This window comes from Curcuma longa, chromosome 5 (assembly GCF_044706935.1).
Source record: "Curcuma longa cultivar G26 ecotype Majalengka, Jawa Barat chromosome 5, ITB_CL_G26_1.1, whole genome shotgun sequence".
NCBI classification, from domain to species: Eukaryota; Viridiplantae; Streptophyta; class Magnoliopsida; order Zingiberales; family Zingiberaceae; genus Curcuma; species Curcuma longa.
The window spans coordinates 9,683,366-9,702,840 of NC_133865.1; the positions used below are offsets into that span (position 1 = coordinate 9,683,366).

At 40.6% G+C, this 19,475-nt stretch overlaps 2 protein-coding genes and 1 pseudogene across 2 annotated transcripts; 1 reads left to right on the forward strand and 2 right to left on the reverse strand.

Moving 5' to 3' along the window:
• Positions 1 to 540: 540 nt before the first annotated feature.
• On the reverse strand, positions 541 to 2,469 carry LOC141828941 (flavanone 3-dioxygenase 2-like). The gene is made up of 4 exons (XM_074716331.1): positions 2,281 to 2,469; positions 1,955 to 2,196; positions 1,371 to 1,695; positions 541 to 1,022 (listed from the first exon to the last, which is right to left on the reverse strand). Exons 1-4 carry the CDS (start codon positions 2,467 to 2,469, stop codon positions 780 to 782), a joined length of 999 nt encoding a protein of 332 aa, XP_074572432.1. The 3' UTR covers positions 541 to 779.
• Positions 2,470 to 5,794: 3,325 nt separating this feature from the next.
• Positions 5,795 to 8,991, reverse strand: LOC141828942 (MADS-box transcription factor 6-like). The gene is made up of 8 exons (XM_074716332.1): positions 8,810 to 8,991; positions 7,146 to 7,224; positions 6,753 to 6,814; positions 6,484 to 6,583; positions 6,374 to 6,415; positions 6,231 to 6,272; positions 5,986 to 6,116; positions 5,795 to 5,882 (listed from the first exon to the last, which is right to left on the reverse strand). Exons 1-8 carry the CDS (start codon positions 8,989 to 8,991, stop codon positions 5,795 to 5,797), a joined length of 726 nt encoding a protein of 241 aa, XP_074572433.1.
• Positions 8,992 to 14,925: 5,934 nt separating this feature from the next.
• LOC141829834 (scarecrow-like protein 8) lies at positions 14,926 to 17,102 on the forward strand (annotated as a pseudogene).
• Positions 17,103 to 19,475: the final 2,373 nt, after the last annotated feature.

The window sequence follows — 19,475 nt, forward strand, 5'->3', positions numbered from 1 at the left end:
TGCTTTGAGGTATTTCCCGTCGATCGCTTCTTAAGTATGCGTTTGTTTGTTGCTTTGCAGCCATAAATCGAACATTCTTCTTCTTGATTTTTTGATCCAGTATCATTTGGGATCCCTGATGATATTCCGCTTCCTTGCCAGACATTTATTGTTTTTTATTTCATGTCACTCGATCGTTCTTCCTCAGAAGTTTTATATAGGCTTTAGTATATGTAGATTGATACAAGTACTCATTATATTCTAAAGCAATCTATTTCATCATCAAGGAAATATGCAGAATTGAAATTCAAGTTCATGCTGTTGTATGTCATCTCCAAGTTCTCATTTGCACAAGGATAATTTTGATTTTGGTCTTTGATTTGCTCTTAATGTTTTGGGAAATTATGAGATTTACCTTGCTTGGATGTTTGGGAATGTAAAATCAATATAAAATCTGAACCAATGAACATAATGCAATTGTGTGGTATTTCTTTTAAGAATTTTGATATTGGGTAAGATGACACAATAATAAGAACACTTTTATTGATGTGTATACTGTAATATGCAATTCTAGAAAGTACAGTATATATTAAGCTATGCTATCTGAAAAATAACAAGTGTTTGTTTGCATTCACAATCACCCTAAGTATGCAACCTCTAAGACAGATACATTATCTAGCTAATTTAATCATCAAGTCCACAATATTACAATACTAAAAGCACAACTGCAAATAAAAATCTTCCCTATACTATTGCAGGAATGAATACAACAGCAAGACCAGAAGTTGAAGATGCCATTACTATCTTTTGAAGAGTTCCAAGCAGTGCTCGTCGTCCAAGTTTCTGCTCCAAAACTTTGTGTAGTACTCGTCGTAGGTGTAACTCTTGTACACGGCAGGCGATCCATTGGTGATCAGCTTCTCCGGTGGGTTGATCACTACACTGTTGCCAGGGCACACAAATGAGGCCACTGATATCCTCTCCTTATCAGAGTTAACTATAGCTCGGTGCCATGCACTCTTGTATCTTCCATTGCTCAATGCCTGCGCTAACACAATCATAGACAAGTATGTCCTTGAATAGAATTCAATGATAACATGGCCAAAGGTACATCAACTGAACAATTAAGATATGTAGATTGTTTTGATTTACAAGTTTTGAGATTGTTTGAAAGAGGAAGAGTGACTATTGAATTATGAAACTCATTTGATTTTGACAACAGGAGGAACAGATTGATTGCAGGAATCAAGCAGTAGGTGATATGTTTGAAAAAACAATATACAACTTTGTGGTTTTCTTTGTTCATATTGGAATTTGAGATTTTTTTTTTCTTTTCAATAGGTGAGTGAGCAGATCTGTATGAACTCATTAAACAAAGAAATGGACGTAACCTGCAATTGGTCACCAATGTTGACGACCAGGGCATTGGGTTGGGGATCCACAGCTATCCAGTGGTCATCCTTGAGGACCTGCAAGCCAGGGACGTTGGGGTCCTGGAGAAGAATGGTGAAGGCATTGGGATCGGTGTGCGGCGGCAAGCCATAGGTCAGCTCCGGCTCCGGGCACCTGGGGTAGTAGTTGATCGCCATGTGCTGCTGTGGCTCCCCAAGAACCTCCACTAAGTACTCCTCCTCCAGCTCCAGGCTTAAAGATAGCACTCTCAGGAGTTGCATCCCTACTCGACGCACTTCTCTGCAGTAAGTACTGACCACTCTCCTGCCACACCATATATTTAACAATACGTCTGCTTCACTGATCATACAAGTTCAGAAATCTCTCACTACAAGTTCCAATTGTTCTTCACACTTTAAACATAAAGGTTGCTTTGTTAGCTACGTTCTAGTTGTTGTGTTGTTTTTTCTGTTCCAATTCATGTTCTTTATAGCAAATAAACATGGCCAATTAGATCAGATCTTGCAGATTGTAGACTGTGTCATTATTCAGTAGTCATGAATCAGTAATCCATAAATCTTACTTGAATGAAGGTGGATTAGAAGGCCAAGAAGGCACGAATTCCTCGAGCGGGTAGCAGTGGAGGCGGAGGTAGTCTCTCCAGTTCCTCACTGTCTCCGTCCTCACGTTGGAGCTCGTGGACAGCCTCATCTTCTTCATGGGGTCGTCGGAGTAATGCTTCGCCTTCTCCTCCGCGGGCAGCTGGAAGAACTCCGAGGACACTGCCAGCATCTCCGGCACCGACTCCACTCCATGATTCACCACCTATGCATCTAAATTCCATAACTAACCGACATGGATGATGGTACTCGTGCAGGGAATTAAGGAATTGTGCATGATATCTGAAACCTGGAAGCAGCCATGGGAGGTGCATGCGTCGGCCACTTTGCCGATGATGTCAGGGGAATTGAGGTCGACGGTGGGGATACAAGTGTCGACGACGACTTCATGGAGGCGCGGCCTTTGAGGCTCCGGCCGGACATAGTTGTCAGGGAGGGAAACATGGTGGGGAACGATGGAGAGGAGCTGGTTGGCCATGGACATAGCAATGTTTGAGCTCATGGATGCTGGAAATATATATAAGAGGGTCCCACATACTTTTTTAATATATTTTTAGGTGTTATAAGGTAGTCTGTTCAATGCACTTCCATCAAGATGAGTTTCAAATCTCAAGGATATACGATGATTTATGAGAAAGATAAAATCGAAGAAGTTACAGTTAATTACGATGTAGTTTGATACACGAAACTTTTCCTTAAGATTGATTATAGTCATTAATATATATTTTTTAAATGACATTATAAATATGACAAATCACTCAAAGATGATCTATGCATCTCAACTACTTTAGGTACAAGGTTGCAGACTAATGCATTGACTAATCTTTTTTTAATGATTCAAGACTAGAGATTCCATGTTCTTCCATATTTTATCTCCTTTGCTAGTAAAATTTCTAATTCGTCGGTCGAATCGGGGTGATGTATACTTATCACTAAGCTTTGAATAACGAAAATATATCCTTGGTAGGTTTGTGAGGTTGGAAAACTCACTCTTCAATCGCTACGATAAGCATTGACTAACGAATGCATTGGCAAAGGAAGTCTTCTTGATCAAAGACATTCGTAACAATGGTTGTTCCACGTTGTGTATGATAGAGCAATCGAAAAGGATATCTTTGAATTGAATGCCACCGACGATGTTACATTCAAACCTAAGTTAGACGAAGATTAAGAGATGATCCTAACTCATACGCTAGGCAAATGAAACATCAAACATTCGTTCCACACGGTATAGCTTCTACGCTTTTAGTGTGAGAACGAACCCATGACACGGATCGATCAATCTACACGGTAAAATAAAACATGAATTGTAATTCATTTCTTAATTAGATTTCTCAAGGTCGGTCCATGATGTCAACATTTGTAAGTTAGAGAAGATGACCGACTATTCGTTGTTTTAAACCAATTAAAACTCTCAAGCCACCTTTCATCTAGTCATCAATGACGATTAAAGTAGACAATTAGTCAGATCTAACGTGATAAGGATTAAAATTTGCCAACGAAACAACACATAGTTTGATGGCTACATATGCATAGGGTTGACCTCAGGGTCTTCAATATTTCAATTTTATATTCTTAGCAATTTTGGAATCACTTGTTTCACATGTTAAATTATTAATTCAAGTGGTTGGAATTTAGTGTCGTGCTTCCCGCGTGTTGACTCCAACTTTATCACTAAGTCAAGTCTTCTAGTCATTTTTAATTCATTTTATTATTTGCTAGTAGTTTTTTTAAAAGATTTTTTATAGATTTCTAGCTACCTTTCATTAGAATTTTCATAGGCAAACGACAGAAGGTCATCTCTTTTTTTATTGAATCTTTGAAGGGGCGTGCAAGGCCCTGCTAAAATTTTTTTAGACCTTTAATATATTTTTTTAAAATATAAAATTTTTCTTCATATATCCTTTTTCATTCGGACTTGGGACCGATAGTGGCGGATTTAAAATATTTTTTAAATAAAATAATAATTTAAAAATAGTTTTTATATAAAATTTAATTTTTTAACTATTAATTTAAAAATAATTTTTATATAAAATTTAATTTTCTAACCTTTTGAGATATAAAATGATTAATTAAAATTTTATATTTAAATTTTATTAATAAATTTTTTTCAATTGATAAAATTATTAAATTATTTATTCTTTCTTAAAATAGTTGAACGTAAATAATACTTTATTAAGATATTATTTTTAGAATGATGTATCAATTTAGCTATGCATTAATTCTCATGCATGCAACAACTTCCCATGCATGTAGGTGTGAGCAGTGCATCAAATGCATGAAGCGGCATCAAATTCTCATGCATAGCCATACAGGAGTGATGTGGCCCTGCGAAAATCGAAGCATCGTGATCTCACGAAACGAACACGTTATTCGATTGATATAACAAAATCATTAAAATATTTTTTTTAATAACAATGGGCCCTAATAAAATTGGGGCCCTAGGCATAGGCCTTAATGGCCTATGCCTTAAGCCGGCACTGGGGGCGTATTATGTTGATTTTTTTTATTAAAAAGGTGTTTCATTTTTATCGTAAAAAAGTGCTCCAGGGACAAAAGGTATTTCATTCTTGTAAAATGATATAATTATCTTTCAGTACTATTCTCATTATTATCCTATCTCCTATCTAAATGGAACGTATTGTAGAAGATACAAAATCATAATTGCTACATAGTTGTATTAGTTATGATTTCATAACTGCTATAACTGAGCTACCACATAGTTGTAGCAACTACGCGGTTTTATAACTGCTACAATATAGATTTTTTTTAATATTAAAATGGTTCAAAGCCTTTTAAAATGTTTTAAACAATATTTTTTTGAATTTGAAACCGATCCGATATGAGTTCCACCCTATAATCAATTATATATCTTTGGATGAGTTTCGATTTGATATATTGGGCGTCCCATGATTCAACCTGAGCCAAAAGCTATGATCTCTCAAAATTTAAGATTTAATATTTATGTTATAATAGTTACGATTTTATACTGTTATATAGTTATAGAAACTATGATTTTGTAGTTGTAATGTGAATGTTAAACTCTAAACTTTGAATGACTATAACTTTTGATTTCGATTGAAGCATACGATGTATAATATATCAAATTGAAGCACGTTCAGAGATATACAATTAGTTACTAGATATAATCCATAACGACCTGATTTCAAGCCAAAAAATATCGTTTAAATTTTTTTTCAAAGGCTTCAAATAATTTATCTTTTAAAAAAAATTATGATTGTAAGTAGATATAATTTTATAAGGTATTTACAACGCTAGACTAGTACATGATTTAAACAAAATATATATATAGGATAATAATGAAACAATAGTGACCTTTGCCTAATTTCTAAACTTATAAAGTGTCAATTATTTTGTAAAATTGAATCAACATATAAGTAAATTTTAATTTATAATATTGACATAAAATAACAAATGAGTTTGCAACTCTAAAATCATAAAATTTATATTTTGTAAGTTATTTTGAGGATATTGAAAAGATAACAAATAAATCAGGATTTGAAAATTATTTGTAAATAAATAAATCGATCCAAAATCACCATGACTGTTAATTCTTACTACGGCAGCAGGCAATGAATTGCAAGATAAATCAAACTAACAAACAAAATTAAAGTCAGAGTCCACCGATCGACTAAATTATATTTAGTCAACATCACACATTGTTCTACCCATTAATTAAAGTAGCAGCAAGTTTCATGCCAAACATATATAGCCATCGATTCAATTGCTGGGAAACTTCAGAAACCAGTTGCAGCTTTTTTTCTTGATAATATATATAAGAATTAAGGAACCCAGCCAAGCATGAAGTTGTTCTCCTCAACTGCAAGATTCCTGGCCATGACAGCTTCAGGTGGCACGAACTGATGATGCCTGTTTTGTTTTTTAAGAAAAGTTTTTTTGTTTGTTTATTCCCTCAAAAAGATCAGTTTTTCAGTAACCAAAACAAAAATATTGCTGTGTTCTTGAAACTGACCCTATACACAGCGTTGGTGCATGGTCCATGTTGGGATTTGCTTGCAAGGAGAAGGAACTCCCAGCTGCTCCATGGTCAGCAGTGGCCCATGGTCCTTGAAGAGCCCTCAGGGTGGCACCTTCTGCCTCGAGCTGGAAACACAAAAAGGCACAGGGATCGATCAGTTGAATTAAACATTCTTATTAATTTCATTAACTGCACCGGCATTTGCCTGCCTTTCTTGCAATCTCTAGCTAGCTAGCTACCTGCTCTTTCAGTTGCTTGTTTATCTCTCCCAGACGACGTTCCTGCATGCCAAGCCACCACAAGAATATAATTGAAGTAGATTTTTCATGAAAGTAGTTGATCAGGGCTCTCGTTGAGTTCAAAGTTAATTTAATTTGCTTACTTTCTTGCGAAGTTCTTCCATCTGTTCCAGCATCAGCTGAGTCTGCACTTAAAGAGAAGAGATTATAGAAAGGAATTTTGAAGAATTAAAAAGTTGAATTAATTAATCACCTTCCTTTGCCTGGCCTGTGAGAGTGCAGATTCAAGTTGCCTTTCCAATTGTTGCAGTTCTTTCACACTCAGTGGGCCGAGGTCTTCTCCCAGCAAATGCCTTAATTCATTAATACCATGATTAACATAATCATTGATAAAATTTAATTGTGTATGCATGACAGTGTTAATTAATGATCCTCCATGCAACATATACAAACACTTTTTATATCAGCATGAGGAACAGTAGAAAATCTAATTCTCTTGATAAGATGGAATAATATCAATACCTTTGTGAGCGTTGCAGGGATTCAAACTTTGCCTTCAGCTTCGACATTTCTTGATACCAGTTCTGATTATAGATGCCAAAATCAAGATTAAGATAGTTCAGTCAAACATCGAATAATCATCTTTCTGGTTTCATTATATTGTGATACTAATAATTAAATGTTAATTAATAATCTATTTGTCAAGAAGATTTATGTGGTGATAATTTATGATAAAAGTTACAATGAATTGTTCTTAGCATAAAACAATTAACAATTGCAAGCTTAATTATTTGAGTAGTGCTTATATGGTTGGTTATTCAAATGTTAACAAATACTTTAAGATGATCATATGATTCATCTCGCAATTAACATAATGAAAGTGATAATTAAACACCAAATTAGAGCTGTATTTACCTGTGCTTCATGATTAGCAACATTGGTGTCCTGAGAGTTGTAACAACAACGTTGATATCGCTCTAATGTTTTACTTATTCTACAATGGCAAACATTAGCATAACTTGATCAACAGACATGCTATAAACAGTTGAAATTTAAAAGGCAGTGAAAACAAATGTATTTTTTTTTGTGCAACTTAAAAAATTATGTTTAATTTGTTATGACAGACAATGAGGTTAAACAATTTCCATAAGAGTCACTAACTCATTTATCATGAAGTTTCAACTTGTTAAAATTAACTAGGTATTTGATTAGCAAATCCTTATTAGTGTTGGTTAGAGGAGATGAAATAGGTCATAATAACTCTTCTACAATTCATTATTAATAATATAATTTACACAAAGATACATTAATTACTTGCAAATAAAATATCAGATAAGCCACTCCTAATTTTACATTCAAGCTGAAAAAAAAAGATTTTAACACCTCTTCTTTGCTATTAATATTATTTATACAAATTATGGACACTCTTATTTTTTTTTATTTCTTTCAAATCTCAGTTAAAACATATCTATTTCTTCAAAACAATTATAACATTATATTCTTGTGACTGGAATAAAATTGGAAATATATAGAAGCAAATTGGGATGAATATTAAGCTGTAGAAACCATCAGTTTAATTTGAGATCAATTCTTTTCGTTGCATAAAATTGTATTTTTGACAGTTTTCAAGTGCAATATATACTCCATGATTATAATTAATTAATGCATGAGAATACTATGAAACATGGAACTTCTACAAAGTTTACATATTAAAGTTAGCTTCCAACATATAATATCTGGACAAAAACACACCAAAATCTTCATAGTTTGTTTTTAATGTGGAGATTAGAAGAACATGGCACATCCACCTTCATTTGCATGCATATTGACTACTTTACCAGTTGAGGAGATTAGAAAGAAGACCATCCCAAGCTTACTGAGAAGATCATAACTAGTTTAGTATAATATTTGCTCCAAAGATCTGTGTAATTAATATTTCTGTTCAAGAAGTTGAAAGAAGAGAACGGACAGGGAAAAATGGAATAAATTTGGGAGGAAGCAAGATCCAAGAGATAAAAAGAGAGAGAAGCCTAAGATCCAGCTTAGGCAGGCGAGCAGGCATGCGACGTCTCGAAAAGATACATGAATCCGTATGACAAACCAACTTAAATGAAGGGGTCAGAAACTCATACACAGAAATAGAAACCATGCGTTAAAATCTTCTTTCTCTTTCTCTTTCTGCTCCTCGGCAGCTAGCTCATCTTTCTCAAGAAAGATATTTACTATGCATATTGTGTTGTAGGTAATCTTCGTGGTCAGGGTGGATGATCTTGGTTGGAGTTGGAGAAGAGAAGACAGCAAGTTCAAAAAATTAACGTTTTTGAGAGAGATCGAAAGGCTAAAAGCAAAGTAAAAGGTGCAAGAACAATTAATCGCCGCTACTCAAGCAGCAAAAAGCAGGCTCCGCTTTCTCTTCATCCTCCCTCTCCTTAGCATGAAAATGGCAAGAACTAACCGAACCAAGCCTTCGATCCGCGGCAGATCCAGGGGTTGAAGCCTTTAAGGTCGCGGCAGAGTAGATAAAAAAGCGATCTTGGCGGCCAAAGACAAAAAATGAAACTCGAGGAAAAGCTGCATACCCGACGCTGCCGAACTCGTAGAGCTTGCCGCGGGTGGAGAAGATGATGAGCGCGACCTCGGCGTCGCAGAGGACGGAGAGCTCGTAGGCCTTCTTGAGCAACCCGTTGCGGCGCTTGGAGAAGGTCACTTGCCGGTTGATCTTGTTCTCGATCCGCTTGAGCTCCACTCTTCCCCTCCCCATCTTCCTCGCCCCTCCTGCTGCTGCTGCTGCTGTGAAAAGAGAGGAGAAGAGATTATAATGGAGTGCTGAGAGAGAATATGGGAGGGGAGGAGGTGACAGGGATAGGCCACACAACCAGTACTGTTCCCATTTCTTTCCAAGATTGCTCTTTTCGAATCCACCTTGATTAATTACGCTAACCACTTCAAAATTAGCTTCTTTTCCCCACATTTTTTTGTGATTTAATCGAGAAAGAGAGGGTGAAGTCCAGGTATTACCCTTCTGAGATTACTAGGTTGAGGTCAGGCGGAGGTGGAAGAAATCGAGCGGCGCGACGGGGGTAGAATCCAAGAAAGCTGGTTATACGTGCCATCTGGTACGCGAATCAACCTCTCGTCAAGGCGAAGCAGCACCATCAATCAGCAAAAGCTACTCTCTGCATTCAATAGTGGCGCCATCCTGAACAGTAAACACAAGTACGCCCAATTTGATCTGTTAACGCTGCCTCGCAAGCATTACGTCGAGCCACCTGCCTGCATGCTGTAACAACGAACAGAAGAACACAAACAAGAAACGATTATCATCTTCTCAACGTAAAATGGATGGATCATTCTATTCAGGCATTACCTCGAACATTTCAGGAACATTCAAAAAAAAATCTTTCTTTTTCGAGCAACGTTTGCAGCAAGCGAGAGCGGATTGGGGAAGGTCCGAGCGCCATGGAGCCATTAACTTCACGGCGAGCTGCTCGATTATCAAAGAAACAAATTTGAGTCGACCGGCTGGCGCCTCAGTCTCCATCATGCTTCCCGCGGAAATCCTTCCCGGAATCGCCCATTTCGCCAATGCCAAGGTCATCACTCCTTCTTCTCTTTCTTCTTCCATTTCTATGCCGTACTGGATTCATAGCTGCGGACCTAACTAGGCCACACACTCTACATGAGGAGGAGAGATCTCTCCGCATCCAAGAGCAGGGCACACCAGATGTTTGACGTATGGCTTTGCAAGCATGAATAATTCGAAGGAAGGAGAAGAAATGGGAGATGGGAAATGTGGAAACGAATCGAAGTACGAGGAATTCGTTACGAAGAGGTTGTTGGGGAGATTGAAGGAAGAATCTTTGAGTTCGGTAGGTAGGTAGCTAGGGTTTGATGATCTCATAGTGTAGGGCAGGGAGGAGGAGTAGCCCTGCCATGAGCATGGAAGCTAGGGTTTGTAAACTGTCAAATGACCTTGACAAATTTTTTTATTTTCATGAAAATTTTGATGAAATTGCCTACATCATTTAGGTAGGTTAGGGGAATTTTTTCCCTTTTTTTTTTTGAAATTTAATTCAATTGTATGAAATCAGATAAAACAATCGACTAGCTCGCGTCTACGAATTTATTCAAGTTCAAACATATGTTCATTTTGTTGGCCACACAAATTTGAATTGCGAGGACGTTAGTCTTAATATTTGTAATAGTTATGATTCATAATTGTTCTTACTTGATATCACCTATGGATGATGAAGTGATAAAGTCATGTAAGACTCGCAGACGGTGGAGCTAGCTCCTGTCAAACTATAAAGAGGAGAGTGAGAACGGAGGTTAAGAGGGGTGCCCTGGCCGCTTAACCGCTCTAACGTTCAAATCAGACCGCGAACTGAAGATGGAGAAGAATAAACAGAAATGTTTAGAGAAGGAAAGTGTTAATTGTGTGTACTCGTGCGTGTGTGTGCGTACCTCCGTCCACAACAAACGAGACCATTATATGGAGTAGGGGAGATGTCTCATTGTCAGTAAAGAGAATATCCCATTGTTGCGGTAGTTAAGGGTAGTACTCGGTATGGTATAGAACCATATTGCGTTAATCATGCTATACTGATAAGGTAGATGAGCTACCATTAAATATTATATCATTGCACATGTCCTTCTTGCGGCGATTTGGGTAGAAATGCGGACTTGAAGAGGCTGAGCTGACAAAGAGGTCGACCTCTAGCTAGAAGATCATCGATCGATTCATTCGGGAGCAAAGCCATTGGAGCACCGAGTGAGGGCTGAGTGGGTCGTGGAGTCCGTTGACCAGGGGCTAAGTCGGAGATTAGCCATTGGGCTAGAAGGGGGAGCTCGAGCGGTTAACCAAATGATCGTCGAGTCAGGGATTGACCACTGTAATTATAGAGGAGAGCTCGGGCGGTCACTGAGAAGAGAGCTCAGACGGTCACTGAGAGAAGAGCTCGGGTTTAGAGTGCGGGGCCTTGAGCCAAGCTAGTTGGGGGATTGGGCACCAATTTGAGCTAGTCAACTCAGGGATTGGGTCTTGCCTCCGTCGTATCGTTGCCAATTAGATCAATCTTAATTTTCTTGACGTAGAAGTACTAACCCATAATAATAACTGTTACAACATATCCATAGTTATGATCTATCCAATTCAAGTCAACATTAGTCAAAATCATAATTATGAATCATAACTATTACAACTTTCAACCATTATACAATACACAACTATTATAACATGTGCATAGGCAACTTCATATTCAACTCAAATTTACACAAACATTGTTCAATAACACACCTTAATTAATGCACATAAATTATTTAATTTTTATGTATATTTTTTTTATATCAGTTATCTAATTTACACCAATTAATTTTGAGATGGACGGCCTGACTACTTATTTCACCTACCAAGTAAATTCAAAAAGTGAGATGTTTCCCGACGTGATATTCCAATATTACTAATTGTTTAAACGTCACATGCATACACTATGTAAATTATGAACTCTGATTGTTTAGAAAAAATACTCCATCTCTTACCACCACACTATGTTGGAGGTAATTTCTATATATTTCACTTGGTTAAATAAGTAGAGATAATTTGGATAATCAAAATAGGATGAGATGTTTTTTATTATAATAATAATAAATTGACTCTATTTTGATTTTTACCCAACTAAATACACACCTCTCTTTGAGTCCTTCAAAAGTATAGGCTCCTCATAGCACGGTAACAGTAACAGTAGTAAGGGGGTTATTCATTCTCTCCTCTCTCTCTCTCTGTCTCTCTCTCTCTCTCTCTCTGCTGGTTTTGGTAGCGTAGTTACTTGAATCCATATTCCAGCATACATATATATATGCGACAGCCTTAAAGTGAGGGCAGAGATATTCATGCATGCATTTATGCTTCCGTAGCTCATAATTTATCTATACGGACGTGGCGTCGCCGTCAGACTAGCTAGGGCCATGCATCACATGCGATGAAACGCACCAATTCATGAAAACTCAACTATACTACTGTACACAAACAATGAGCTCAATATTTTCTCTACTAGATGTTCACACTCATGACAAACAAACAAATAAAGAAATCTCCATTGAGACTTAGTTGGCATGTCCAATTTGTGACGGTTGATTTTTATCTTGTTATTCGATAGATTTATCTGTTATTTTGTAGAACGTTAATGTATATATCTACGTCCATTACTTCTTCGCGGGATCACTATAAAGACGGTGATGATTCTGTTGCATTCAGATCACTTATATTTTGATCATCATCATTTAAGTTGTTTGATAGGTTAATGATCAACTTAATGTTATACTTTTAAACTTATTATTATAAACTTATTGATTTATTTTAAATGTTTATTTGTCTATCTACAAATTTGATAAGAATTTTATTAAAGAATATTATAAATATTATTATATTTAAATTTATTCATTTAATTTAATAAATTATTTAAATTTATTTACTTAATTGACCTTATCTATATTAAATGAACATAAATAAATTTTTATTAAGTTGAACATCAAGCTTAACACCATAATACATGAACTTTCCGTGAATTTAATGCGAAAACAATAGAAACCCGAAGCAAGAAATTTGGGAGAGCCGTAAATTTTGGGTCGATGAGTCGAGTAAGATGATAAGTTCTTTGTTTTGAATGGTCCCTTGGAGAGATTTAAAAAAAGTTATGATCGAGACTCATCATATAAATCAATTTGACTTTGTCTAGACTTATGATAAAGGAGTGGCTTCGCAAGGAAACTAATAGATTTTTTTTCCCCAAAAAAATAAAAAATAAAATCAAAATTTAGCATCATTTATTATTATTATTATTGTTATTGTTGTTGTTTTCATTCTTTTTGTTCGTTCGATATTAATTATAGATAGACTTTTGTCTCGGATACTATATCCTCCCCTTAGTTCATTATGATCATCCATCTCCGCAATATAATTAACCTTCTTTCTACTTCTTCAAATCGATATACGTTTATAAGCCTTTCACAATTGAGCAATTGTCTAGTCTATGCCATATTAAATCGATAGTAGGTTAGGTCAGTTGGGTCGAGTAAGCTAGGCATATGGCTGATTCGACCGACTCACTTAGTTTGTCTTTGATGGGCTGACACAGGCAAGATGCCCAGGCCCGTTTAGTGGGTCAATCAGGCCCACAAGGCAAAATTGTAGAAAGGAGTGAAATGAAAGATCTCTCTTCATATCGATGAAGGGTTACTCCTAAAGGGCGGATAGGCAAACTCAAAGCTAATTACGGTTTCCGTTAAACAAACATAGGAGAATCGGGGAATGTTTAAGTTTTAACCCTTCTCTATATCACCTCTATTTGAAGTTATTAATTTCAATTAGAATCTAAATAGTCGAGATTTGAAAGTTCCAATTTGCCATGAGTGATTCTTAGCCTAGTTGCTAGCTTGTGGCCGCAATGACCATGAGCAACCATGGCAGCCGCAATTAGCAGCCGAGGAACGAGCTCTTGATGGCCTAGCCATGAATCACGGTCTAGTGATTCGCGACTTAACTTGAGCTCGTGGTTGCAACGACAATGAGTGATTTTCGACCTCACTACAAGCTTGTGCCACGATGACCACAATTCATATACCTCTCGACAGTTTGAACATGAATCATGGAAGCCGCAAGCAATTAGCTATCATGACGGCCGCAAACAATTTGTAACCTAACCACATGCTCACTGCTGTCATGACTGTAATTCACAACCAAACCACAAGCTCATTGTAATTGTTATGGTCAAGCTGCCGGTTTTTGCAGGTTCATCCACACTTCTAATAATAGTAAAAACGACTCTAATCCTAACCCTAATCCTAACCCTAACTCTAGTGGAATAAAAGCGGTTAAAATAGGTAGAAAGTTAAAAGAGCATCCCATGATTAAATCCAAGACTTCACTACTTATTGTTTTTGTTAATTAATTACTTTATGATCATATATCGCTCGTACGTGTTCTTCATGGAGGGAGAAAGCTCACCTAATTCTTTATGAAGCTTAATTAGGATCACTCAACACACAACACTTTTGCATCACCCCAAATCACCTATTAAAGATAAAAATTAAAATAAAAATAAATAAACATAATAAAAAATCTCTTCTAATTTTGCATGGAGTAGTCTCATTCATTGTCGCCCTCCCACTAATATTATTGTGGGAACCACACCCTTCAACTTTCTATCAAAATTGTTGGACAATTCTTCAAGAAAGATCCACATCACAACGCTATAGCATTTGACTCAAAAATTCCCTTAAGTAGTGATCGGAGATTGAGATCGAAGAGAACAACTCGGCTAGGCGGCTTCTAAAAGGCACCGCGAGGATTTTAAAACATCAAGGGGGCATTTGAAAAAGAAAGAAACTTCTAAATGATAAACTTGTGAAGAAGAAAAGGAAAGCAAAGTGCTCGACTAACACAATAATTGATAAAGTAAATGTGTCGATTGCTCAATAAAGTTGTTAGTGGTCCTCCAATAATACGGACGGACGTGATGCCTTGTTGGAGATATACCGATCAATCTCCACCGTCAATGGCCATGCACTAAGCATAATTTGTAATGAACCGAACCGGTCGGCTTTCCATCATCGATTTATCGGGTTTATTATTATTATTATGAACCGGTTCGGCAATTAATTAATGGCGAATGAATAAACAATTAAATTCAATTAATTCATGCCAAATCAGGCGACCGAAGAGACCGCGCGGCGGGATTGGCTGGGCCTGGCGAACCCTGTCGCGGACGACGTCGAGATCTCCGCCCGCGGGCTTTGGGTCGGCAAACTACTCGATGCCGATGCCTCATCGCCTGCCTGGCTCCAGCCACGCCGCACCAATGAATCGACCAATTAAATTAATCGCTGATCGTGGCATGAATCGGGCAAAAGGACAAGATACTTCCCCTCGCTTTTATTGTTCTTTACAGAGCCAGACGGCGATCTTCTTCCTTCTTCTCCGGCTCTCTGCCGCGTCGAAGCATGTGCTAGATTTGGTTTTCCCGGCCGGGAGGTTGGGTTTGGCTGCCGCGGGCCGGAGGCGGCGGGCTGCTCAAGCGGACGGTGTCGGAGATGGAGAGGCTCCAGCAGCTGCAGCAGCAGAAGCAGCTGCAGCAGGCGATGTTCCTTCGCTCGGTGAAGCAGAGGACTTCGCATCTCTCCACGCCTGCGCTTCAAGATCCCGTTTTGGGGTCGTCGGCGTCTTTGTCTTCCGCGAATTTGGTGGCTTCTGGGATGCTTCGGCGACCGGGGATGTCGGCGGAGACGAGGCCCTCCGCCGAGCTCCGCGACGGGCTCCAGGAACTGGAGCGGCGGCTTCTGTCGGACGACGACGAGGAGGAACCGATCAGCGCTTCCGGGTCGGCCGTTACCACCGCCGAGTGGAGCGAGGCGATGCGGCAGCTCGTTGCTGCGCCGGCGCCGGCGCCGACGCCGACGCCGCTGGCGGCTGTGTCAGGGCCGAACCAGCTCTCGCCGACGCCTACTAACTCTTCCTCCTCCACCGCCTCGAGCTCCCCTCCCTCGTCCTCCGCTGCCCCTGCTGGGGCTTCCTTGCGGCAGATGCTCCTCGACGCCGCCGCCGCCGTCGCAGATGGGAAACTCGAGACGGCCACTGGGATCCTCGCCGTCCTGCAGCGCGCCGCGAGCTACAAAGGCGACGCAGAGCAAAGGCTCACGGCGATGATGGTTGCCGTGCTTTTCGCCCGCTTGAATCCGGCGCCGCCGACGGTGTCTTCCTCGATCGCTGAAGTTTGCGGCGCAGAGCACTTTGCGGCTTCACAGAAGCTTTACGAGGTCTCCCCTTGCTTCAAGCTCGGCCTCATGGCTGCCAATTTGGGGATCTTAGAGACCACCAAGGATCGCTCCCAAATCCACATCCTCGACTTTGACATCGGCCACGGCGGCCAGTACGCCGCCCTCCTCCACGCCCTCGCCGATCGCCACCGCCTCCTTCCCGCCGTCCGTCCGCCAGCACTCCGGATCACCGCCGTCGCCGACCCTGCCTCCCCGTTCTCCAGCAATGACACCGGCGGAACCTTACGGGCCGTCGGCGACCGCATCGAGAAGCTGGCCGAGCTCCACGGCCTCGCCGTCCGCTTCGGCATCATCCACGGCCGCCCGGCCGAGCTCGACGCCGCCTCGCTTGGCTGCGAGCCGGACGAAACCCTCGCCGTCAACCTGGCCTTCGCCCTCGCGCGCGTCCCCGACGAGAGCGTCTCCCCCGTCAACCCCCGCGACGAGCTCCTCCGCCGCGTGCGCGCCCTCCGCCCGCGAGTAGTCACGCTGGTCGAGCAGGAGATCAACACCAACACCGCCGCCTTCGCCGGCCGCTTCGCCGCCGCGTGCGCCCACTACGGCGCCCTCCTCCAATCCCTCGACGCCACCGCCGCCCGCGACAGCGGAGACCGCACCCGCGTCGAGGCCGCCCTCGCGCGCCGCGCGGTGAACGCGGTCGCCAGGGAGGGCGCCGCCCGGCTGGAGCGCTGCGAGGTCTTCGGCAAGTGGCGCGCGCGGATGGGCATGGCGGGGTTCGAGCCCCTCCAACTGGGCCGGCCGGTCGTCGACGCCCTCAAGAACCGGCTCAGCGCGATTCGACCGAACCCGGGTTTCACCCTCGACGAGGACTCGGGCCGCCTGGGGTTCGGATGGAAGGGGCACGTGCTGACCGTGACCTCCACGTGGCGTTAATCCGGTCGACAAAATTAAACCGAATTAATTATGTGATTAAATAGAGCCGGTTGGAGATGCCCTATTGTTTAATATTGGAACCATAATTATTAATTAATTCCTCCTTGTAATGACTAGTAATGAAAGTAATGTATTTATTATAATTTATTAAAAATTTAAAAAAAGAAAAATTAAAAAAAGAAAAAGATGGTGGCGTGTGTGAATTGTGGGTGTTGCTTTACGTTGGGGGAATAAAAGAGGAATGGGGGCAGCGCCACTGTCGCTGCTTGAGTTGTGTCCTTTCTCTGTTGTCGCCGTCCTCGACGCGTTGAGGTGTTCTGATTCCACGATCTATCAACGGGCTGACGTAATAAATTTGAAAAAAAATTTAAACCACGCGTCGTATTTAAAAAAATGATAAGAAGGCGCATTGATTTTCAATGATTTTGGTGGAAAGTAAATATCTCTTCATTAATGTTCCTGTTGAGATGCGCCTTCGGACGAGACGGCTAGCTCACTCTACAGCACCTCGTCCAAAATCTGCCTCCCTGGTGGATAGAGAGCCTGCAAGAAAGAGCACGTGAGATGGAAGGCCAGGGATCCTCCCCGGCGCGACCACTCCGATGCTTAAGTTAGTGGATGAAGATAGACCCGACCACGGTTCGGAACCGCCGGTTCGACGGTTCGGAACCGCCGGTTCGACGGTTCGTGGCAGGTCGACCCTTAACCTTAACCGCCCAAGACGGTTACGGTTCACGGTTCGGAACCGCCGGTTCACGGTTCGGTTCACGGTTCGTGACGGTTCACGACGGTTCGAGATTATTATATTAAAAAATTTAAAATTTAAAATTTATATAAAAGAAATATTAAAAAAAAGAGAGAAAAGTCGATGTAGTTTAGTGGTGCATATTTCAAGACCGGTGAGAATTGTGTTCATTCCCCATCAACGGCGTCATAAAATGGATTTGAATTAAATATATATAAATATAGTATATATATAATTATATTATTTTTACAAACAAAAGGTGTTGTAGAACAGTGGTGAGTACATGTGTTTGTGTCTCAGAATATCATGGTTCGATTCTAGCAACAACATATTAAATTGTAATTTAATTAAATATATTTTATATACAAATTATTGAACACACATTAAAAAATATAAAACCTGTTAAAAAAAATAAAAAAAACCCAAAAAAACTCAAATCATGGTTACTGTTTGCGGTTCAAACCGCCGGTTAACCGGCTGAACCGCCGGTTCAAGAGAGCTTGAACCTTAACCGGCCCGGCAGCCTGCTGGGCCGGTTACGGTTCGGCCCGGCTAACCGGGTCAACGGGTCGGGTCCGGGTTTGACCCGGTCCGGTTCCGGGCCGGGTCCGGGCTGGACCCGGCCCGTGGTCGGGTCTAGATGAAGATGAGGAACTGCCAAGGAAGAAGAAGAGAAAAAATGTGAGAGCTTGTGTGCGCGTCCCTTTCTCCACTGAAACACTAATCCTTTTAAGGAAGGAGATTTTGAAATGTCATGTCTTTGACATGACACGGAGGGCTCCATCAACGTTATGAGTGTGTCCTAGAGAATGTCTAAAGGTATGGTCCGAGGTATGACCCGTTCAGTGAGCACGTGGCCTCGTTGACTTGCAAGAAAGGAGCAGTCCCCTCAGACACGTGTCGTGATGAAATAGGTGAGAGGACATGTGGGATCATCATAACAAATGATGGAAGGAGTGGCCCTTGGGAACTAGCGGGTGAGAGAAGGGGTACAGCCGAACCGAAGTGGATTTCGGTTCGTCCCCCAGCATGGCGCACGAGGAGGAGGGGGCGCGACCGAACCGAAGTGGACTTCGGTTCGTTCCCCAGCATGGCGCGCGAGGAGGAGGGGGCGCGACCGAACTGAAGTGGACTTCGGTTCATCCCCCAGCATGGCGCACGAGGAGGAGCGGGCGCGACCGAACCGAAGTGGACTTCGGTTCGTCCCCCAGCATGGCGCGCGAGGAGGAGGGGGCGCGACCGAACCGAAGTGGACTTCAGTTCATCCTCAGAAGAGCGAGCGAGGAGGAGTTACATGAGGTGTCCCGTGCCTCCTCGGGTGCGATTGACCCGATCACCTGTTAGGACTTGGTTAACCTCGTCCGTATCCTTTTAATCCCATAACAATTAACTATATGATTTTGGTGAAAAATATGATTTTCCATGAAAAATAAATCATATTTTTCATCATCTAAATTAGAAGAGTTGTAAAATGATAGAATGAAGATAAAGAGGAAATCAAAAAATTTATCTATATAAATACATCTAAAACAAAGTTAAATTTAATGTCATATTTAATTCACTATTACTCAAAAATAATAAAATCTTCCATTTTAATCGGATATAATATGGACGAATCCATCAACATTTAAATTTAATCAAACAAGAAGCATAATAGCACCAACTAAATCGTGATATAGTTAGATGTAATTTTTCTTCTCTAATCTCAAGCGAGAGAAGTACAAAGAGTCTTATTTTGCATTTTATGGATAAAAAATTTTTAATTCATGTTTTTATCGATCTGAGGAGAAAGCGTC

Bases quoted from the DNA above. Each gene is read 5' to 3' on its own strand.
- LOC141828941 (XM_074716331.1), bottom strand. From the start codon at position 2,469: ATGGCCAACCAGCTCCTCTCCATCGTTCCCCACCATGTTTCCCTCCCT. The intron at 2,197-2,280 runs GTTTCAGATATC...TTAGATGCATAG, and splicing joins CCTCCCATGGCTGCTTCCAG to GTGGTGAATCATGGAGTGGA. The intron at 1,696-1,954 runs GTAAGATTTATG...ATGGTGTGGCAG, and splicing joins TCTAATCCACCTTCATTCAA to GAGAGTGGTCAGTACTTACT.
- LOC141828942 (XM_074716332.1), bottom strand. From the start codon at position 8,991: ATGGGGAGGGGAAGAGTGGAGCTCAAGCGGATCGAGAACAAGATCAAC. The intron at 6,815-7,145 runs GTAAATACAGCT...ATCTATAATCAG, and splicing joins TTGCTAATCATGAAGCACAG to AACTGGTATCAAGAAATGTC. The intron at 6,584-6,752 runs GTATTGATATTA...TAATGAATTAAG, and splicing joins TCCCTGCAACGCTCACAAAG to GCATTTGCTGGGAGAAGACC.